General features: G+C 35.4%; 2 protein-coding genes across 2 annotated transcripts; one reads left to right on the top strand and one right to left on the bottom strand.

Annotated features, from left to right (window-relative positions):
• Positions 1 to 12,320: 12,320 nt before the first annotated feature.
• LOC142219952 (uncharacterized) lies at positions 12,321 to 24,973 on the top strand. The gene is made up of 4 exons (XM_075288737.1): positions 12,321 to 12,664; positions 12,733 to 13,216; positions 13,271 to 13,582; positions 24,690 to 24,973. Exons 1-4 carry the CDS (start codon positions 12,367 to 12,369, stop codon positions 24,937 to 24,939), a joined length of 1,344 nt encoding a protein of 447 aa, XP_075144852.1. The 5' UTR covers positions 12,321 to 12,366; the 3' UTR covers positions 24,940 to 24,973.
• On the bottom strand, positions 15,205 to 19,760 carry LOC142236939 (uncharacterized). Its single transcript, XM_075308223.1, has 2 exons — positions 16,244 to 19,760; positions 15,205 to 16,066 (listed from the first exon to the last, which is right to left on the bottom strand). Exons 1-2 carry the CDS (start codon positions 19,758 to 19,760, stop codon positions 15,210 to 15,212), a joined length of 4,374 nt encoding a protein of 1,457 aa, XP_075164338.1. The 3' UTR covers positions 15,205 to 15,209.
• Positions 24,974 to 24,977: the final 4 nt, after the last annotated feature.

Raw genomic sequence — 24,977 nt, 5'->3', positions numbered from 1 at the left:
GTCATAGAGCTTAACATGGAATCGGGCAGCACTCAGTGATAAGAGAGAAGTTCACCAATGTGGTATCACAATGGACTGAATAGTCTAAGTGAGCCTGATACATCGGGCTGCCACCTAACCTAACCTAACCATCAACGGCTTTCATTTTTCTTTGGTCATGAAAACTCGTTAGACGTTCTTATAGCAACTCCGCCGGTGGTGCACTGGGCTAAGGCGACTGTTAGCGCCTCTGGTACAAGCAATCCAGGTTCGAGTCACGACAGCATTTTTTTTTCATCAGTAGCCATTACTTCTTAGATCATGAACGCTGGTTGTTGTTTTGATACCGCATGGTGTAATTTTATCGTTGTCAGATTGGCACCGTCTGTTCACTTTGATGAACGGATTATTTTGAAACGTGCCCGCCGTTCATGATTTTTTCTATGGGTGTTTTTTCTTTAAATCAAAAAGAAAATTCACCTTACTCCAAAGACATACGGATATTAAAAAAAATTGCCAAAATTCTCAAAAATTAAAGCGGTACAACAGTATATTTTTCACCTTAATAATTAAAGGTCCAAATTTCAAATATTCGCGTCCTAAATTTAATGAAAAAGCAAAGAATATGAACATTATTGTTATTAAAATTTCTCTATATTAAAGTAATTTGTCCTTAATGTTTTATATATTGCATGTCCTTCATATTAAATCAAATTTTTTTCGTACCGGAACTTCTCGTTTTAATAGAAGTGATACATTCAATTAAACTAAATAGGACACTCAACGACAATCAGATCTGCCATCCTTACATACGAATAATGGTGGGTTCTGGAGATCTTCTACTCTTATTAGAAACACAAAAATGTCATCCAAACATACTTGACCAGAACCCCACCAAAAACATCGAACTTACTCTCTATGTATATTCAGTGGGGTTAGAAAAACTTTCACGATTCTATCTAGAACTCAAACCATAGACATGAATTCAGCCCTGAGGTTTTGAAAAGTTGACGAAATCTAACCACAAAGATTGCGAATATTCCATCCGTAATAGACCAGAAAAAAAGCAATTTGCTTTTAATACCACAAACTACTATTGACTAAAACCATTTGATAGCATGCAAATTAAGATTCATTTGCGAATTTACGATGCCCTTGCACCGACAATGAGGTGCTAAGTAATTGCGTTATTAAAGCCAACGATATTCATTCGCATCATTGAAGTACCGGAACGGAGAGTTTGTTGAACCTGAAAATGGGTTTTTGATCACAGCCGCCACAATTTCCTACACTCACAGTCAAACGAATGCATCGGCTAAAATGCCATATACAATTGCTAAAATGCTACGAACAATTTTTCCCTCCACTATGGAACAGCAGCCATTATTTGGCCATTTTCACTGGCAAATGGTAATTAAAAATGTGGTCGACGACTAGCATCCATGGGCGTATGCACAATCTTAGACCATAAATCTATGAATGGTTATTAAAAGTCAATGACTTTTGTTCAATCGCGCTCCATTGCCTTTATGATGGTCGACCGTTTTATGGACTTAGAACACTTAGAACACTTGCAAACAAAAAGAAGGACAACAACAACCATTGAGAAGATATCCAATGACGAAAGCAGTACGATTTAACTACCGCAGTCAGGGCTGCGGTTCAATGGGTATTATTATCATTACCGTTGACTACTTGGTTTCGAACTTGGCCTAAAATCGTACGCTTCTGGCCTCATCACTAATCTACAAACTCCATATTAATTTTACGCTTGATTAGTGTCCCATAATTGAAGAGTCGAAGGGGCAATTGGAGGATCCAGGGCAAGTGCCAAAAAATTACTACTGCTCGACAAATAGAGAAGGAAGGAAGGTGTATGGCAGCAGTTACTGCATGAACGGGTCCATGCATTCCGGTGTTTGTGATAAATGAGAAATTGTTGGGAACAATTAAAGAATTTTAATTAAAGAACAAAAAACGCATTGCGTTGACAGCCACGAAAATGGGAGGAGAACGATGGAGCAAAGGAGTTAGCTTAACGATGAAAATAATCATGAGTATGGTCATGATGTTTGTCTCCTCAATAGATTCCATGAATTCTGTATACCCCTTTGGTGATGTAAGTGATGTCACTCGCTCCAATCGGGCCAGGCAGGAGTTTGTGCTCAGCATTAATTTCTCAGACAATACTATGCATGGGGATAAGGACATGAGCTCTTATCGTGAGTCCTTGGATGTTTCATCACGAGCATTGGCATTTGACACAAGACAACTGCCATCACAACTACAGGGCATGGTTGAGCGCGAGGAACAGGTAGATGTTCATCATGAAATTAATAAAAGCAATCAAGGAAACACTAATTCCTTCATTGGATCCGCTACTTCACCATCTACTTTGTCGTATGGTTCAAGTGAATTTGCCGACTCATTGAAAATGCCGATAAGCCCGTTAGACATATCAGCATATTTTGAACGTGTTGAGTTGCTGGAATCCCAAATGCCTACAAGCAAGGACAATTTGTTATTACACCATCGACATAAACGCTATCTGGTATTCCCCGAAGGAACTTCTCTCCAACTGTGTAAGTGAGGTCATTTTCAATTAAAAGTTGTTGTTATCCACAGCAGTTTCACTAAGATGTGGATGATGGTATTAAAGGGTTTGATGAATTCACTTGTGAGACCAAAGCTCCCCCAATTGCTAGGGGTAATGGGGGGCCTTTGCTAAGATTCATTCTAAATCAGAGTCACACTTTTAATTCATTTAACTTTTGCCAACTTCTCTGCAGCCTTTGATCTCATCATACCGGTTGTGGATTACACCAACTATGCCATCATGGGCATTACATGTGCAGTGGCCTGGGAATTGCCCAGTAAACCTCCTTCCGAGATAATTGAGAATTTCCGCCACAAACTTAACGATGGCACATTCGGTCTTATCAGACGCATTGGCTCAGTCCAAAACCAACAGCAGCAAGAACCTTCAGCCATTACTGGCCATCGAGGTAATGTTAAGAGTTTGCCTGAACACGCTGTCAACGAAGAAATGTTGTCAGGAGCAGCTGCCACCACATTCGCACATTACATGCCCACATCACCCAGTAGTGTCGACTACAGCAATATGAGGCATTTCGACCATTACAACGATCAGCAGTCAAGGGATGATGATGTCAGCTCTTTGGGAAAGTTGGATGATAACAGGCAAAGATGGGAAAGTTTTCACGCTGGCTTAAATGGTTGGTCAATGCAGCCAAATTTAGGTAAAGAGTTCTTGCAAAAATTCACTGAAGCAAATTACCGCCCCTTATCGTGGTGGGAACGTAGCGATGGTGGCACTCAAAAGCAGCGACCACATAATAGCAAAACATGGTAAGAGTCCTGGGTAGTTGTAGGAGAACTATATTTCGCACATATTTTCAAGATGAAAAGAAGAAAGGCTGATGGGTTCTCACTTTAGGCATACATACTTAAATTGAATCTATGCGGGTGACGCGATAAGTACAAATTACTGCATTGTGGTACACGATTATCGTTTTAGTCAGCGAATCTTCAAACAATGAAGACGGACAATATCAATATCACATTATTGCTATGGAAGGATGAATCGCGCTGCGATATCAAAGAGAGTTTGGATACCAACTAAAATTTGGTTTAAAGAATAATTTGTCACAGAGTGTTTCATGTTTCCTTTTCGAGACAACATATTGTCAACCGCCAATTGAACGTCCGCGCAATAATTGACATCTATAGCACAGATAAATATTTAGTGTGTAAAAGCTGTTGGTGGGATAGGTGACCAGTTTACTCTGGACTAGGAATTGTAACGGGAATCAAAACGTTGGTTTTCCAAAATTTTTTTTTCATGTGTCAAAAACCGAAAGTTTATTTGAAAATTTTGAAATTTCCATTTTTCAATATTCAAAAATTTTAATTATTCTTAATTATTCTTTCATTAAAAAAAAGATCAATTTGGCTTTTACGGAGAAAATCGACTTTTAAGATCACAACCATCGACTATGAGTTGCTGGCACAACAACATTGGAATAGCATTCCTCTTCCAACTCGAGCTCGATTAGTTGAATTTGAAGATTACAAAATGTAGGCAACGGCTGTTTCGATAGTCTTTCATTGATATCAAGAAACATTTTCATACAGACAATGACAATTTTCCTCAATAGTCATTCAACACAAATTTAGTTATAATAACGAAAAATTTCATAACATTTACGAATACTCTTCGTTGGCTTAATTTTAATCACACATTTCGTTAATATTACAAAGGTTTTTCTACCAGTGTAGAACATATATGTATCTATCTCTGTTGATTATGTCACTTGTGATTAATAAATTTCTGAAAGAATAATGCAATTGGTACTGAGCCCAATAAAAGAGTCACAGTCTTGAAAATGTGTTGAGATTTTTAGCATCACAATTACTAACTAAATTATTCATTATGTCCAAAGGTCATCCTCTGAAGCCCTCAAACGTCCACCCATGAAGCGAAAGATCTTAAGGAAACGTCCCAAACATCTGATTGCTCCCATTTTTGGGAAACGAAGAAAGAGTAGCTATGCCACTACTACGCTCGACCATCAACTTCCCCACAATGAAGATTGGTCCGAGGATTTAAATGAAATCAAGACCAGAGAACATGTGCGAACACGCCACAAACTCTATAGTAAAATTGAAAAGCTTTACAAAACGTAAGTCTACTTGGAAACCTCACCACTAACCGTCAACGGATTTAATACCCTTGGTTTTATTTTCGTTTTCAGACGTGGCCACAATGGTACTGCCTGTGTACTCCGTACTTTGTGTGAAACACACAAGGAACAACAAAAACATCGACTAGCAAATGGTCAGCAAACTCCTCGCTCCTTCGTTATGGAACTTTTGCGTGCCATTTTCACCTTGCCCCAAGACACTTTGAAATCCTCAGCGTCATTACACAACAATGGTTCTGCATATATGGAAGCTGCAAAACATGCACTTCACATGCCCTTATGCAGACAACATTATCATGGTTGTGAATATCCAATCTGGAATGATGCGGAAATCTAAGGGAACGGTAGTCAAACACCAGCACATACTGACCCATTACTATCTATACACTCGCATTACCTCCAAATGTTCTAATAAACTCAAACATTAGTTTTTAAGCACAAGGATTCATATGGATTTGTCCGTGTGAATGGGAATGCACAATGAGTGGCCCATAAAGGATGACCATCAAACAATGTTTACACATAAGATTTAAAAGAGGTTGGAGCATGTTTGGAGAAACTAACATATTAGGGGAGAAATTCGAAAAAAAACTCAAATTTATTTGAAAACCAAATCAAAAAAAAAATGTGTAACAACATATATTCCATTTATTTACGATCCGTCATAGGTTAGGAAACATACTACAGACAAAAAAGTGATAATGGCTAGCCATAGAATGTCGCGACGGTGTAGAATATGAAACAGATTAAAGTTTCATTGGCGGCGGATGTAAAAAACAATATAGTGTGGCATACAAATTAACCTAAGATGAAAGACTTGTTCAAACTATGAGAAAATTCTTTTGATTCTCTACGAAGACAATTAAATTCTCTGGAGAAATTCTCTGTTCTAAATACTATGGTAATAAGTTGAACATTTCTACATGCATTGGCTATCGAAATGAAAGTGATTTTTTGGTTTCGTTCATTGACTCATAATGAATGAAATTGGATGTTAATTAATTGAGGTTTCTTTCAAAAAAATATAATTAGGGTGTTGTTATCTCAAACGAAACTTTGTTGCAGTCCCATTGTTTTCAGACAGTTTTATTCGGAAATTTGAATGTCTTACACTGAATAAGCTGGCTGAACTTAGATACGATGAATTTTTTAGTCATCGTTTACTGTGTGACAACTCTCTTGGCGATATTCAGAACTGCTTTGTCGGAAAATTTGGACAATCTAATCAATGAAAGTTTAAAGCGGGAGTCTATGAATCCACTTCATACTCTATCACGACAACGTAGATATTTAACTTTTCCCCAAGACAGTTCTTTCCAGTTAGGTAAGAAATCATATCCAGATAAATCCAGTCAAAGTGTTTAATCGGCTTCTTTACTACAATTCCAAAGTTCTGGATGATGTTATAGCCGTAGTGAATCATGTCAACTATATAACATTATCGGTTACTATAGCTTTGGCCTGGGCATTGCCCAGCGAGCCTCCAAGTGAATTGGCGGAACAGCTTAAGGATCGTTTAAAGGAGGGCATAGGTGAAAAACCAAACCTGGAAATCGATGCAATTAAAAGAATTAGTCTTCCTAAATCTCAACAATTGCAAATAAAGCGTTTTGATATTCCAAATAATTTAGAGAAAATCCCTGGCCAGCATTTGGAGCAACACAGATATTCGGATAATTATCCATGGCAAACACATAAACCATCCTACCACTATTATGACGCATCTCCCTATACCAAACCCTATATGCAAATGAATGTTAATAACCATACGAGTTATTATGCGAACCCCTTTCAGCAATACACAGAGATTAATCAAAGATATGGTGGCTTTATGTCTAACAAATATCCTTGGTGGAGGTATGATTTTTCCTTTTGTAATACAGTGAAACCTTCAAGGTTTATTAAAACAAAACAAAAAACAACACTAACAAAAATACAGTGAAACCTCTCAAAACTGGACGTCCAGGGTCTCGTTTATTTTATCCACTTATGAGAGATTAACCCTGTTGGGAAAATATTGTATGTCAATGGTCCCACAAAAACTATTCACTTTTGAGAGTTTTCCAATTTTTGAGAGTTTTCCCTTTATATCGTATAACAACCAATTTTTCTTAGATTAAATGGCTCTAAAGGTAATAATCAACAACTTCTTGGGAGACATATTAAAGGAAAAGTCCGTCCCACATTTCAGCGAAATCATAAAATATATCCCATCTTTGGTACACAAAATCCGATTCCACTCCGCAACAGAAGAAGCAATAATGCCGACAGTATTTCTGCTACTCTAGATAGCATACACATTCGCCACCAACGCAGGACTAGATATGCTCTCTATGAAACCATTGAGAAACACCTGGACAGGTATGATTATACAAACAACACACAAAACATAATTCTTAAGTTCGATTTGTTAAAGTGTCCGTTCGTTTAAGCAAATTCACTACTACTACCTCATTTTGGTACGACGTTTCTGACTGAAGGAATTAGGAATGCCAGCAATGGCTTCGAACTTCCAAAAAACGTGAAAAAATATAATTCCAAATTTATTTATCATTTTTGGAATCATAGAATAATTCAATTTTGTGAAAATTCAGATTCTTATGCCATTAACAAATTAAGGGAAAATATAATTGTTTTATATCTGAGTAACTTGTAGACGGACAGATATAGACCTCTATATCGGTGGTCAACACGAATATTGAGATACTGAGATATTTGAAGATCATAAAATATCGAAATATCCTTTTCCACTCTATCTTACCTCCCAGCAGCAAACAATGCTATTACGTTGGCACATTTATAAAACAAAAAATATCGCTATGGTAGCCCCGCTACTGTTTTTTTTTTTGTTAGATGTTTTTTTTTAATTAAAATCTTAATTAAATTTAGAAAAAATATAATTAAAATTTTATGGAATTTTTAGCTTGTATTTTCTATTCTTTTTTTATTTATTTAATCTACCCATTTTGCAGAAAAAAATTAAATGGTCACCAATGTATACTGCGGACACTATGTGAAACTGGTCAAAAATCTATGGAGCAAAATCCATCCTCTTTTGTAGCCGAATTAATGCGAGCCATGTTTACATTGCCAGGACCCCAAGCGGATGAAGACACAACCTCCAAAAGCTTACACACAAAGGAGCAACACTATCATGATGCACAAGCAAATGAAGAAAATTGCGCTGCCCACTATCCCAAGTGTGAGCATTCACTATGGTCATCAGATTTTTTATCTTAAATCAAATCCAAAAAATTTGGCCTTGCCTTATTCTGTCTCTCTCACTCCCTGATTGCTTTTATTTTAAATCAAATCCCAATAAAGCCTTGCCCCTGATTCTAGATCCAGCACTCCCCCTCCACAAAAAATCTGACTAATGAATTTCTAAAGTTGAGAACCAAAGAAGCAATAAGGAAATGTAAACGAAACGAAAGGGGAGAAAAATACAGGCCAGTGCAAAGCGGAATAATAGAAAGTAGTTAATTGATACTAATCAAAAACTAGCACAGCAAAGAAAATCATTTAGCATTGATTGTCTAGAGTATATTCAATATCTTCTTGTGCTCTGGTTACACTTCAATAGCTTGGTGGTATTACGAGAATCGAAAGGTGTGAGGAAATGAAATAGGAAGGGAATGGTAGAATTCACAGTGTTGTGATATCGAATCACCGGCATTATCATCAATTAAATATAGTACACACAAAAAAACCTAAAATGGTATATGGTGACATTTTGATGCCGCGACATTCGACTTTTTGATTAATGTTTTTTTTTTTTTTTGACAAAGAAAAAAGACCGTTGTTAAACTGATGCTAAAACTAACTGTTTGTTGCAAAAAAAAAATGATTTGTTTTAGTTTATGTTTAAAACTTCTAAAATTTTTTCCCAAGTCCAATGATTTTTTCTTAACTCGAAATATGCCTAAAATTTGTTGAACTAGACCTGGGTATAAATTTCGGAGATGGTACAAATAAGTTCAATAATAACTAAAGCAGAAGAAATTTTTCTTAAAAATAGTAAGAATGAACTACAGTGTAGTTAGGTTTGGGTAATTATAGAGGCAGCCCGTTATTTAAGGTTCACTTACGGTGTGGTCACACTGGGCAAATATTTGACAGATATCGAATAAGAATTCGTCACACAGCCAAACCAGCAATCATTTTTACCTCATATTGGATACATTATTTCTCGGTAAGAGTATTTTCCCAAAACTGTATCAAGATATTTCGAAAGTGCTTTTGAAAAAAAGTTTGGCACCCGTTTTGGGCAAATATTTGCCTAGTGTGATCATGCCCTTAGACTATTTAGTATATCGTGCTACCACAAGGGCGAACTTCTCACTTGTCAAAGAGCACTGGCCGATTCTATGTGTAGCTCAACCACTCAATGTCAGCATTACGGAGAGCAGATAATCCGACACTGAAAAACATGTATGTGTTTAGTCGAAACTGGGATTGCACCCATAACCCTTCAATACACACAAATTTTTTTTTTTTTGATTTCAATCACGAAAATCGCGGATTCAATCATTTTTTTAATTGAAATGTCTTCAATCACGAAAATGATAGTATCAATCACCCATTTTGATTGAAAACCAACACGATTTTTAATTAAAAATTAATTGACTTTTTTTAACATAAAATTCAATCACAGTTTTAATTGAATCAATTAAAATTTTAATTAATTTCGCGACAAAAATCAATCAACTATTTGATTCATTCAATTAAATAATTAATTGAAATTGGCTATAAATTTCGATCAAAAAATGTATATATTGCGACCACAAAATCGTATTTAGTTTTTTTTTCTTTTGAAATAAAAGAAAATATGTGTTTCTTATAAAACATATTTAATATTTTATTATTTTTTGAATTATGCAATAGACAAATAAATTTGGTTCTTGTCATTTGTGTTTTGTTCTAACATAACTTACAAATACAACTACTATCAATAACAACTATAGGGTGAAAAAATAAATTATATAAATCATTATCTTCCTTATAATAATAACCATGTTAACATGTTCCTTCTAATATGTAGATGCGACTAGATTTCCAATAAATCAGCAGCCTGCAAGCTAAATTAGTTTTTCTGAAAGTAAACAGAATAATTCGAATTTAATTTTGTTCAATTAAAAGTTAATTTTGTTAAATATTACCTGCATAGAATATCAAGTTCAATTCTTAGTTCCAGGTTGCAGATTTATAATCTTCTTTTGCAGTTGTAGTCTTTTAGCATAAAAAGGTGTATTAAGGAGCTCGGCAATTTAATTTTAGTAACAATTCCTTTCCAAAATTTCCACACATTAAAATCGTCTATTAAAATTTGAACCAATCAAAGACAAAAATAATGGGAAAGCAATGTAATAATTCGTATTATATTGATGATAATTTGCAAATTCTGGAAATAGAAAAAAATATAAATGGAAAATACATATTTTTATTATTTTCTGATATTTTTCATATTTTTAAATCCAAAAGAAAGAACTTTTTACAATTTCATAATTCAGCTCATTAGTTTATATACCAGATATACTCTCTACTTGGAAAAGGCAGGTAAAACAAAAATGCAATTTAATGCCAACGCTACTTCGCAACTTGAAGGTGAATCTTCCAACAAACCCATACCGCTCTTGGTTTTAAGAAAACTAGGAGTGAAAAAAAATTATAATTTTAAAAGATCAATACGGTACCCACTTTTTTATTGCAAACATATTATTATATATTTGATAAAATGATGGAGTTGATGGGATTGATTGGTCAATTTCACGAAATAAAATTGGTCACTAAAAGAAATGAATAAAAAATATATTATTTTAGTCCGTTTAATGTAAACAGGCTTCAATGGAAAACGGTATTCACATTTCACAATTTCTTACCTTCAATAAACGTAGAGTGTTTTCCATTTTTACAATACCACAAAACACAAACACAGGTAATTTCAAATGCGTTCTGTCATATATTTTTTTTCAAACCTTTACCATGTGGCCGTTTGTTGTTGCACACTTTATTTGTTTCAACCCTTTGCTATGATTTGTTGTTGCGTTCAAAATATTTATGCACACATTTTGAATGCAGCAGACAGAATGTCGCCAATCATGTTTTTCAATTTACGCGAAAAACAAAAACCCAACCGTTCGTTACGAGTTACTTCCACAGACTGATCTCTCCATCATACATTGTTGAATAAATACCCATTCTCTTGTTCTCTTTTCGCTCTTTCCATTGTTCAAAATTATTCAGTTTCAATCACAAAGGTGATTGGATCAATCACATGTGTAATTGGAAACGGAAAAAATATCAATCACGTTTGTAATTGAAAATTATTTCCGAATTGATTAACAAATTGATTGAATCAATTAATATTTTAATTGGAAACGTAACAAATATCAATCATTTTTTAAATTGGTTTTTATTCGGATTTGATTAAATAATTAATTGAATCAATTAACATATTAATTGAATCCGTTTCCAAATTCAATTAAGTGTTTAATTGAAAAAATTTTGGTGATAATTTTTTGTGTGTATGGAAGTCAAGCATGCTAACCATTGCACCACGGTGGCTCCCGGGTAGTTAATACGGTTCTGATTTGGCTATCAGAAGGAATACAGTTAAATTTTTCAAATAATACAGTCCATTTTCTTTCTGCGTAATTTTTTGTTAAAAGTCCATTAGTCGATTTTGGCTAACATAAAAGTTCAATTTGACCCAAAAATCAAAAGTCGACCAGTAGAATTTGAACATTACAAAAAATCGTCTTTAATGTTCGACGTTTGTATCATACACCAAGGAAGGTACAGACATCTTAAGTGAATTCACAGCGCTGTTTGTCTGCACACCGTAGATGACACTTGTTCGTCTGCAAATGAGTGATTTTTTAATTTGGCTTTATTTTTGTTTTCTTTCCTTTGTTCTCTTGATGAAACACCAAATATTGTAAAAGCATATAAAATTCTATATATCCACAACTTTCTTGTAATGCAAATTGACTGATTTGTACGCTAATTCTCGTTTTCCAAAAAGAAATTGAGTCACTTGACTGCGCAATTGAGTGGAATGACTGCGCTCTGCAAATAAACAAAATCATTGTGACTTATCAAACGATGTCTTTATATTTTCTTGGTCTATGTTTGTATGTTATCCCTAAAGGAAGTGTCACACTATCTGTGAAAGCACTCAGTGACAGCCGGTCATTTTAGGCTCACTTAGACTATTCAGACAATTGTGATACAGTGAAATTAGATAGAGAAGCCTTGAATGATTCAGTTATGGCTCAAAGCTAATTAATGATTCCCGACTTTATTGTGCGCTTTTTTTCGAGGCCAGACCTGATCTTTAAGAAACTCTGTCCACATGCGAGAAAAAATGTTTGCTTTACAAGCAAACTTGGCACAATGGCTAGCATGATCGCTTGTTTTTTTTTTTTTTTTTTTGAGAAAATGTTTTAGTATGTGAACTTCAGTTATTTCCTCTTTTTGGCAGTTATTCAATGGGTTTCATAACACTGTATATGCCATCAGTGTGTGAGTGTAAATGTGTAAATCTTCAGCAGTGAGTTACTCAAAAATGAAAGTTAAATTACCACTGCTTTAAGCTGGTTCTACATCTACTGGCAACCTCTGCCTGTTCTAAGAAACACATGAGGCACATGAATTTTCATTGATGGCATCTTACACAACACCAGTTTACTATCAGACTACAAAGAGTGGGCTCCAATCTCATCAATTGAAGACAACTTCCTGCATCTTAGAAATGCAGTTCAAACGCATTTTGCACACTTTGCATTGTGTGGCAACAATGTTGCTCTTGCTACATCCGGTCATTGGGAATATTCAAACTAACAATTCTCTGGATCAACAAATTGTACAACAACTAGAGGAGGAACATCTTCATGGCAATGCTCCATTGAAACGTAAACGAAGATATTTAGAATTTCCCGAGGGTTCCTCGTTTCAATTGGGTAAGATTTTGTTTGAGTTACTACGCAAGAAGTTTTGGTTTTCACAGCGTTATTTCTTCACCTTAAAGTTTATGATTTAATTGTGGGCATCGTGGACTATACAAACTATCTAATTCTGGGAGTAACTGTGGCCTTGGCCTGGGAATTACCTAGTAAACCGCCTAGTGAGATACTGAATGATCTGACTGATCGTTTGAAAGATGGAACTCTTGGAACCACTAGAAATGACACCATTACCAACATTAAATACGTGGATACGAAAGCGAAAAATATTACATCATCTGCTACGCAATACTATAACAATCTGCAGTCCCCTTTTCGACCACCCATGCATTGGAAATACTATGACAATAGACAATCAGACAGTTACTATAGACCCAAACAATATCCAAATTGGCAAAAATTCAACAGCGGTACATACTCGTTTGGAAGACGCAAGGATAACTTCTATTATAGCCCAAAACCCCAGCATCCTTTCAAGAAATGGATGATATCTAACAGAAGTTCTCCACGCTTGACAGCTAAATATCCCTGGTGGAATTTACCCTCAAGGTGAGTAGAAAACAATCTGGTGGAGGAATTACTTTTACACAACTCCTATTTTAGACTGAATAATTATATGCGCAAACACCCCATGGCCGGAGGATCTAGGAGATTTGATACAATGAATTACAAAAGTCAAGGCAAACCTGGATATGCCATTGGCACTGGCCGCGCTGAACATCGAATATTCCCTATTTTTGGAAAGCGAAGCATCCCCATGGGAGAAAATTTGTCATCTGAAAATGTAACTCATCGTCATCATAGGCGTACCATCCGAAGCAGTGATAGCTTTTCCCGATTAGATAGAATCCATATACACCATCATCGCAGGACACGTCATGATTTATACGAAAGGATCGAAACCTATTTGGAAGGGTAAGAAGATGACAGCGAAAATATTCATTGCTATTGCTAAAAACACCATTTGAATGATTCCACACCCACACCCATTATATATCAGTGGTCCGTTGCTCATCCCGTCAATGTCATACAGTTCCACAACACAATTTTGTTCAGGATAGATTCTTGCTTTGTTTATGACAGAAGTGTTGATGGTACTTGAGTGAAACTAATTGAAGTGTTTCAGAAATGCATCACAAACACAATCACACTGAAATTAGCAAACACAGCCATTTATGAACTGATACAAATGTATATTAAGCGGGGTCGCTTTTCACGACATATGCAATCGCAAACTCTTGTGTAACGGGGTGGTGAGGAATAAAACAAATGTTGAGTTTGAATTTTATTACACCATAAGGTAGATTTATTAAAAATTCTGTTGAAGACTTTATTCGCGAGCTGTTCACTTGTTTCAATCAATGGGCGAAGCTAAAGTGATTTTTGATTTCATTGTTCAATTCTAGTGTACCAAATTTAAAGCGGTACTTCATTCATTATTTTATCAATGATATTTCAAAGTCATTCATATTTTCTACATACGTATAAAGTGTTGCTTAAGCTTACTCTTTTTCATTCATAGGTTTACATTCATTGATATTAACAGTTTTTGAAAGCAACAACAACATATTCATATTAGTAAAGTAATATAAAAAAAACAATAACAATACTCATTGAGAATCATTCTACGTGAGATTATTAAAGTGACAAGAGCAATGAGTATAATTATGAATGAGAACAAAGTGTTATATTTATGAATGAGAGCAATGTGTTATACACAACGAGAAACATATAATATAACAAATAGACAGCTAAACATGAATGAAGTAAATAATAATAAATTTGAAGCGAGCACAGTGTGGATTAAAATTACGTTCACCACCATCCCGGCCCCCCTGAAACGTAGTTTCAGATTATGGGAAGTTTTACCAAGGTAGAAATAGGACGTGTCATTTCTCCGCATTGCGTTTTAAGTTTCACAGCTCTTACATTGCCATCTATACCGGGATATGTTTCGATCACTTTTGCCAGTAGAAATTTGGAGGGAGGTAAATTCTTTTCTTTGACTACAACAACATCTCCAACTGCTAGATTTGGTTGAGGTCTATTCCATTTTGGTCGCTGTTGCAGAGAAGTTAAATATTCTTGATGCCAACGTCGCCAGAAACCTTGAAACATATTTTGTACATGCTGCCAATATCCAAGTCTGTTTGGTGTGAGGTTGACCAGATCTCCTTCGGGAACAGTTGTATAAGGCCTGCCAATAAGAAAATGAGCCGGCGAAAGGTATTCGCAATCTGTATCTGGAACAGTGCCTAGGGGTCTTGAATTAACTACGGCTTCCACCTGAGCCAATAGAGTGTGCATCTGCTCGAATGTTAATTCTGTATTTCCAATAACTCGCTTAAGATGCAACTTAACCGATCGAACCGCCGACTCCCACATTCCACCCCAGTGGGGTGCAAATGGAGGAATAAACGTCCATTGTATACCGTCTTCGGCTAAAGATGCGGAGACAATTTCGTTATGAGTTTGCGACAAAATTACTTTGTGCATCTCGTTTAATTCTCGAGATGCCCCAAGAAAATTTCTTCCATTGTCACTAAAGATTTTTTTTACATTTTCCTCTTCTCGATATAAATCTTTTTAAAGCGGCAATAAAACAATCGGTGCTTAAATCAGTGGCGAGTTCCAAATGTATGGCGGAGGTGACTAGGCATACAAATAAACAGATATACCCTTTAGATTTCTTTGCATTTCGTCCTGAGTATTGTTTTAAAATTATTGGGCCTGCATAGTCGCAACCAGTATTTTCAAAGGGAAACGCTTGACGTACCCGGATGGATGGTAAATCTGCCATTAACTGTTGTGTATTAATTTGTCGTTGTCGAAAACATTTGAGGCAATTATGAGTCAGATTTCGAATCAGATTTCTTGCACCAATAATCCAATAGGTTTGACGGGCAATAACAAATAAGGCCGATACTCCGGGATGCAGATTTTTCTCATGAAGGTTTTGTAAAATCAATTTGGTTATTCGGCTACATTTTGGCAAGATTATTGGATATTTTGAAGCATTGTCTAGTTCTGAGTTACGTAGGCGCCCACCTACCCGTAACAAGCCGCTGCTGTCTATGAAGGGGTGTAGTTTTGCTAATGAAGATGTTGTACTTACTAGGCGTTTACTTTGTAATAGCGTGCGCTCTTCGCTAAAGGCATCTTGGGCATACTTTGTCAGAATTAGTTCGGCGTGTTTAAAGTTGTTGAACGAAATATTCGGCGATTTTATTTGGTGTGGATATCTAGTGGCATTGATGAACTTGAAGATGTAGGCTACGACACGTATGAGTTTATTCCATTTCGAAATGCGGTGTACCAATTCATGTAGTGGATTATAGTCATTCACTGTTGAGACCAGAACTTTTGAAGAAAGTTTAAAGGCAGAAAGGGCGTCAGGATCTGTAATTACATCAAATGAATTAGAACAGTTATTCATATTACTGATTTGGAATGGGTCCCTCAGCCATTGTGGGCCCGTCCACCAAAGATCAAAGGAACGAAGTGTTGATACAGGCATCCCTCTTGAGGCACAGTCGGCCGGATTTTCTTTAGAGGCAACATGATTCCAAAACTTACGAGGCAATATTTCCAATATTTCTGATGTTCTGTTGGCTTCGAATGTCTTTAACTTAATGGGTGGTTGAGATAGCCAACACAAAACAATTGTTGAATCACACCAAGCTCGTATATCAATTGATTTGTGTGGCAAGGCTTCTTTTATTCTTTTGAGTAGACGAAATAAAATAAGAGCTCCGCATAATTCAAGACACGGCAACGATTTTTGTTTGATGGGAGCTACCCTTGTTTTAGCAGCAATGAGTTTGACATGAGTATGACCAGTGTCGTCTACGAATCGACAATAAACTGCGGCAGAGTATGCGTGTATGGAAGCATCCGAGAAACCATGCAGCTCCAATTTTGTGACATCATTCAAAATGTATCGTGGAAGTGTAAAATCTTGAATAGAAATTAAATCTTGTCGAAATGTAGTCCATTGACGTGTAAGATTTTCAGGAAGTGGTTCATCCCACGATAGCTTGTGTGACCATAGTTCTCTTAGTAGAATTTTAAATTGTATTACCACAGGAGATAATAAACCCATGGGATCAAATATACGTGATACATCAGATAGTACCTGCCTTTTTGTTGCGACTGGATTTTTGTTGAGTTCTATATGATACCCCAGTTGATCTGACGATGGTCTCCAAAAAATACCGAGCACCTTTTTTACATCCTTTTCGGGAGCTGCAAAAAACAATTGATCTTGTGTACTATCTGATATACTCACGCAATTTGAAACCCATTTCCTTAGTTCCAGGCCTGCTTGGGCTAGTAGATTTACCAAATTGTCACGTATGAAAACTATTTCTTCTTCCGTTTGTGCCCCGGTAATAACATCATCTACATAAAAGTCCTCCATTACCACCTTCGATGCAATGGGGAACTTGGATTTATAATCATAGGCTAACTGCTCCAACACTCGTACTGAAAGATATGGCGCACAAGATGTGCCATATGTAACCGTGCATAAAATGTAATGTTGTACCTCGTGTAACGGCGACTCTCTCCATACAATACGTTGATAATTTTTGTGATGTTCAGATATCCATATTTGTCTGAACATTTTTACTATGTCGGCTGAGAAAACATACCTGTGGAAACGAAATCTCAAACAAACAGCAAATAAGTCCCGTTGTATACTTGGCCCAATGTGCAAGTTATTATTAAGCGATATACCGTTGGAATCTTGAAATGAGCCATCAAACACGACTCTAATTTTTTCTCCCAAAACTGGATGATGGGGTAGATAAAAAACTCTACCATCAGTAACATTAATCTCATGAGGTTTGAGTTTACGCATATGTCCCAATTTTTCATAATCTCGCATAAAACCAATATACTTATCTCGAATTGCTGGATTTCGCTGAAGCCTTCTTTCGACAGCATAGAATCGAGATAGCGCACCATTTAGTGTATTTCCAAATATTGGGTTTTCATTTTTAAAAGGCAACTGAACTACGTACTTACCATCACTTGCACGCGAGTGAGTGGTTTGAAAGTGCGTCTCTACAAAAATGTCATCTGGATCGGCTTTAGTATGGTGTTCAGTTTCTTCTAGTTCCCAAAAGCTCCGAAGGCAACGATCAATACCCACGGTGGTAACAAGTGTAGTAGTTTGGTTGTAAATTTGCTCTGTCTCAGCACAAGTTACAACCCATCCAAAAATTGTTGAAATTGCAATAGTATTGCCCTGTGAATCAATACGTTTGTTGAATGTGAAAATGTTCCAAATATGTTCTAGGCCAAATAAAATATCAATCTGTGACGAAATGTTGTATGTGGGGTCAGCAAGAGGCAAATCCATAAGTTGATTTTTGATCTTATTTTCAAAGCTGTAGCCAGGAAGAGATGTAGTTATTTTAGGCAGAACATGTACCTTGGCGTTAATCGATTGCTCAGATATGCGTGAACGTACGAATATTTGACATAAACCCCGAGTTGTCTCGGCTTTAATTGATGAAATACCATTTACAATTATTATTGAGGGATATCTTTGAAGGCCTAGACGTTGAGCACAACTCTCAGTGATAAAAGACAGCTTTGAAGCGGTATCTAATAAAGCTCGACATGTTATAAACTTTCCAAAGCGATCTCTGACATAAATAGAAGCAGTGGGCATGATAAATTCTTTGTCTGACGTACAATGTTTACTACTAGATGGAAGTGAAGGTAACGAAATGGGACATGCAACGTTAGCGGTAGTGGACCACTGAATATTGGCACTAGCTGTATTATTAGAAGAAGACGGTGATTCAGGGGGTGAAGACTCCGAAACTTGACCGGGTAAATATGTAGGTTCATGTTCATTACTCGGAAGATGTAGGAGTGAATGATGTCTTCGATGACATTGCTTGCATCTACCTTTTGATACACAGTTGGAAACCGCATGACCCTGTCTGAGACAATTATAACATAGTGCAGATTCTTTTACGAAGTGACGTCGCTCATTAATATCTTTTTGCAGAAATGTGGGACATGTAAAGATTGAATGGTCGGGAGACTTGCACAATAAACAGCTGGGTTTTGCTTTAGTACTCACCAGACATTTTGTATGGTTACCTTGTGACTTGCCTGAATGACTGTGCTTGGATTGATGGGCCTGTTTCTTTGCACACAATTCAACCTCTTCGCAGCGATTGTCTAAGAATTCAAAAAAATCGTTAATGGTAGGAAGTGGATTATCCCGACTATCACGAATCCACTTGCTCTTTGATTCAGGATCAAGTTTAGATAACAATAAATAGATTAACCACCAATCTCTTTCATCTTTACCTATAGCATCAAGACCACGAATTATTTCATTTGCCCCGTCAGATATTTTTCTCATGGTTGCAGCATTTTCCGCCGATATTGATGGTAGGGCCATAAATGCTTCTATGAAAGAAGTAACAATTTGCTTAGGGCGATCATACCTATCATTGAGCCTTGTCCAAGTTGTTTGAAAAGCAGTTTCGGTAACCGGAATATGTTGTATTAATCTTGCGGCATCTTCTTTGAGTAGCGACTTCAGGTAATGAAACTTTTGAATATTTGATATTCCTTTTGATCCTATAGCGCTCTCAAAAAGATCTTTAAAACTTGGCCAATCTTTGTATGTCCCTGTAAAAAATGGAATATTTATGCGAGGTAAATCATTTTCTTTAGGATGGCTAGTCGTTGAAAGTTTTTCCAAAAATGCAGCCTGTTGATCTGCCAACTTTGCTATTGCTCCCGAGTTGGCTGTACTTTCATTCAAAGTAGGAGCATATTGTGATTTTAAAGCATACAGTTTACCACGCGCTGAAAGGTATTTCTCTTCGTAGCTTGCAAAATCAGCCTCCGGGTCCGCAAAAGTTTCCACATCTTTGAATTTGTATAAATCGTCTGTTAATTTTACAAACGTTTGCCAAACCTCTTCCAAACGCTCCAAGCGGCTAACCACATCATCGAAAGTTGTTTCTGCGGATGGAACCTGAGCAAACGCCAAAGCACGAGTAATTGAGCCTTTCAAGCGACCTCTGGTCATCGTCAAGGAATTCATTTCTTCCGACATGATGTGTTATTTTTTACTTTAATTTGCACAAGAACTTCCTTAAGACAAGTATAGTGCAATCAAAATTTGCGTCCAAAACTTGATCAGAACGAGATCGATTTTTTTTTTATTTTTTAAATAAAATTGATACGTTCTTCGATTTTGATAGTTGTGGAATTCCAGATTTTATTAAATGACTGGAAGATCCGGTTCCAGAAGGACCAACACTTATGGTGAGGAATAAAACAAATGTTGAGTTTGAATTTTATTACACCATAAGGTAGATTTATTAAAAATTCTGTTGAAGACTTTATTCGCGAGCTGTTCACTTGTTTCAATCAATGGGCGAAGCTAAAGTGATTTTTGATTTCATTGTTCAATTCTAGTGTACCAAATTTAAAGCGGTACTTCATTCATTATTTTATCAATGATATTTCAAAGTCATTCATATTTTCTACATACGTATAAAGTGTTGCTTAAGCTTACTCTTTTTCATTCATAGGTTTACATTCATTGATATTAACAGTTTTTGAAAGCAACAACAACATATTCATATTAGTAAAGTAATATAAAAAAAACAATAACAATACTCATTGAGAATCATTCTACGTGAGATTATTAAAGTGACAAGAGCAATGAGTATAATTATGAATGAGAACAAAGTGTTATATTTATGAATGAGAGCAATGTGTTATACACAACGAGAAACATATAATATAACAAATAGACAGCTAAACATGAATGAAGTAAATAATAATAAATTTGAAGCGAGCACAGTGTGGATTAAAATTACGTTCACCACCACGGGGGATAATCGTTTTTTTTTTTTCTTCCAAGCAAGTGAATTTTGTACGTGAGCAGAAGATCGAATGGGATTGAATTTATAGCCCATGAGCCACCATGGTACAAGGGTATTTTTTAAGGACAAACAAATACGAATCATAACCATTCGAACTATGTTTGCCTTAATAGAATTGCATTGGCTCTTAATGGCTCATTTATCTAAAATTGGCTTTTTAAATGGATTAACATCTTAAAAATCGAAAGACTGTCTTTGAAGTACAATGTTTGATTTCGAAATTATTCTTGGGGTTCTATCGTGTGACTACTAGATAGGGTCATGAAAAAAAGTTGATGCGGTCACCCCCCAGTATTGTAGCATATTCGAAGACAATTTCAGAACACCAAAACTTTTTTTTTCGTGCACCCTGCGACCCCCCGAAATACAATTTATTGTGCTGTGTCGTCATTTGAAGTCCGATCGAAAAGAAACGCATATCGTTGTTCGTGGTTGATGAGGGGCTATATTTCGTGCATTGGTCATTTGTGACTCCGACGTCAAATTTGATTTTTTATTTTTTTATTTCGCTTCGTATACCCCTTTGATGCCCATTTCTGATGACCATTATAAAGACCTTAACAAAATATGAAACTTTTGCTTTTGAAGTATTTACTTATATTCATAAACAAAAAAGTTACAGAGATTTTAAAAAGTCAATATGTCACCCTACACACCACCAAATAGTTTTTGCTGTGTTGTCATGATGTCCGATCGAAACCACATGCACATCGTTATTCACATCTACGAAATTAATTTATAAGACATTTAGAACACAAAACCTGTTTATCTGTAAATTTCTAAGGGTACCTTTATATACATACTCGTTGTTTGCACTACGGCATTTTCTGCGTTATGCTAAGTGCATGTGTTTTTGCTAGAACTATTTGAGAGCCTACTGTTATAAAATTCTAACAATCACTTTCGCTTTCGGGGGGTCGAAGGGTGCACTGAAAAAACAGTGAACCCACCAGGAAGAAAATTTTTGGTTAATTTAAATTAGTCATAATTAAGTTTTTTCACTTGTCAAAGAAAATTTTGTAGTTTGAAGGAAAAACTTGGAGTTAAAAAATGCAAGAATATCTTTAGTGACATACAAAGTTCATGATGACGCATTTTTGGTAAAATTTACAAATTTAAAGAAATAATGAACTATTTTGTGGGAAGCGCGAATTTAGTAAATCTTTTTGCTTAATTTGAGAATAATTTTTTCCCGTTTTTTAGTTCATTTAACTAACGTACGCAAAAAATTATTAGAGTAAATGAAACTTTCTCCAAAAATAATAATTCCAAAATATAATAATTCCATGAACTAAAATAAAGTTAAATTGGCTTTAGTGGAATAGAGAGTTCACTTTTTTTTTGAGTGTGCACGAAAAAAAAGTTTTGGTGTTCTGAAATTGTCTTCGAATATGCTACAAAACTGGGGGTGACCGCATCAACTTTTTTTCCCTTTAGGCCGTGACCCTATCTAGTGACTACACCCAAAAAAATACTTTCCTCCGGAACGAAATTTTTGACAAATGTAATTCCCCTTTCTTATAAAGTGTTTTCTTAAAGAGTAAATAACCCGAATTTATGACAACTGATGCAACGATTGTACCTAACCTTTTTCATTTACTTTTAAAAAACATTTTTTTGACCACAAAAAAAAAAAAGAACTTAGCTAAATTTTTCTTTCTCAGAAAAGAAAAGCAATTATGTGTCATAGTAGATAATACCATGCTAAATACGTTAACAAAGAACGACTACACAATTTTCAATTTTTGAGAAAGTCAAAATGAAAACGGAACAATCGATAGTTAACTCGAATCCCTAGCTTAACAGCGTTTTTGCTGAACAAGATGTGAAACTTCGTTCTTACATACAATGGGGGTTGGTAATACACCCCGCATTTTACTTATGTACAGACCCTGCCTCCAATAGTTCTCTTTATTCGTATTTACAAATAATAGAACTGAATTTAATCACTGATTTTGCAATTACATATATACAACTTAAGATATGTTGTTTCTATGGTTGAATGCGAAAGATCAAAAAATGTATTTTTAGACGTCAGCAATACTTTTTCTATCCACCCTAATACGTGCGTATATACTTCGACTATGTACATATATATGGAGATATCTCGCACTTTCATATGACAATCACAATTCGGCACACAACCATACAAAGCAAGTTTCAAAGGACATACCAATCAGGATATGGAATAATAAACAATGGGGGAGTTTTTCAGAGTGGCTAGAGTGTATCCTTCATTACTATCAGTGCTAATAACTACGCTCTGTAATTTAAAATCTATTTAGAGTTAGATTAAAGAAATTTGGCGTTTATATATCATGTTTGTATTTTTAACATTCCAAATGTCGTAGAGACCGCTCTATATATGGAATCTATGTATATCGAGATTTCTGGCATTAAAATTTCCTTCCTTTCTTTAATCGTATTTAAATTGTAGAATCTCTAATTATATCGCAATCATTCAGTAGTTTCCATGGTTCGGGGCATGGAAACTACTGAACGGTTACACACAAATGTCCCTTTCCTTTTGAGTACAGCTCATACTTAATTACATTTCAATCGTACACAGAAAATAATATTATAATTTTTGAGCTAACAATAAATTGTTGTTACAGAAAATTTTTAAGTTCAACAAAATTTTTGTTGTTATAACAAAATGTTTGTTGATATAACAAAATTGGTTGCTAAAGTGACTAAAATCGTAATTGTATTTACAAATTGCGTTGTTAGCTCAAATTTAAACATAATTTTAATTGTATTGACAATCAAATTAATTGATATTTTTTTGTGTGTAAGGAGCTTACCCCAGGCAGCAGGCTAAACAAATACTACCAGCCAGCACTGCATATGAGTTTGATGGTCTTTCTTATTAGCTTTTACAGCAGGTAACGGCTATAAGCACATATCATATAAGAAAATATAAAAAAGTCATTAAAAACACCATACCCGCTTTTTCTGGTGAATAATAATTGCCTATAAGAAAAATAACGCATATAAGAAACAAAAAATTGTGTATTTTACTGAGTTTCTTATATCCGTTATCCACTGTATAAACCAATTTGATAGATATATGTCGATAAATAACCTGAATTTTCTTCTCAAAGTGATAAGATGTTATTCTTCCCCACTGTGTAACGATAATAGACAAAGCATACACAGAAGGGTCCCGCACAATTCAAACTTGCTTTCGAAGGAATTGAATCCTTTGGTCTCTTCCCTTTACTGCGTGTCAATGTAGTGTCGCTTGCTAGTGTACACACACACACACATACGCAAGACATTCTGGTTGAAACATGAAGAAGGGATATCCTTCAATTACTTTAAACAATTACTCTCAACTGGGATTTAAGTGATAAAATATTAATATTAAATAACAATAACAATTGAAAGGACCTTGCAATCACAGCCCAGCAAAAAAAGCGTCGCCAAAAAAGTAGTGAAAATGTTCTTTTTGGATCCGGAAGTGGTGCAAATTGGCGCCGAAACGATGAATTTAACACGGGCTTGTCATAGGAAGGATGTCTACTATTTTAAATGCCGTTGCACTGAATTTACAGCACTTCTTAAGGTGTGATCCGAATTCAGTGTTTTGGATGTAAATTAAAAAAATTTGCAACAATATAATTTTTATAATTTTTAATGATTTTTAAAGCATTGTACCGCTTGTCTCAAACGTTTGACATCAAATATTTTCAAAAATTGGCAATTTTTCTACATTGGATTCAGCATTTTTTTCGAAAAAGTTTTAATAATTTGTACCATTTTATTAATCTTTATTCTGTTTTTAACTTATTTGAAACAAAAGAAGTTAAAATTTCCTTTCAAAAATATGAAAAAAGCGATTTACAAAAAAATTGAATGAAAAGAACTTCCTGAGTTGTTAAAATAAAGAACATCTTTGGGAGGACATTTTTGGAAGTGCTTTTAAAGTTGTGCCTTTAGAAGTACTTCCAATTTTTTTTGCTGGGAGCATAAAGACACCCATTCATTCTATTCACGTGCCATCACAAGATGCCAATAAAAAAATGTATTCAAATACAGACTCACACATACTCATGATTACTAATATCTATTTTTATTTTTTTTTTAAGGCGCGGTTCAAATGGACATCATTGTGTTCTAAGGGCTCTATGTGAGACTGGGCAAAAACAAGGAGATCATGAGCCAGGATCTTTTGTGGGCGAGTTAATGAGAACTATTTTTACACTACCCGAAGCTTTTCATAGAGAACATGGCCACAAGGAACTAAGATACGATGCTGCTAATGCTCATATAGGAGATTGTGCTACACGATATCACCTATGCAAGGATTCCCTATGGTCATCACATTTTGTTATGTAGTCGGCGTCAATAAATGAAATTTTTAACAACCATTTTTT

This window comes from Haematobia irritans, chromosome 1 (genome assembly GCF_050003625.1).
Source record: "Haematobia irritans isolate KBUSLIRL chromosome 1, ASM5000362v1, whole genome shotgun sequence".
NCBI classification, from domain to species: Eukaryota; Metazoa; Arthropoda; class Insecta; order Diptera; family Muscidae; genus Haematobia; species Haematobia irritans.
The sequence above is the reverse complement of the archived record's forward strand: the minus strand, read 5'-3'. Positions and strand labels throughout refer to the sequence as shown.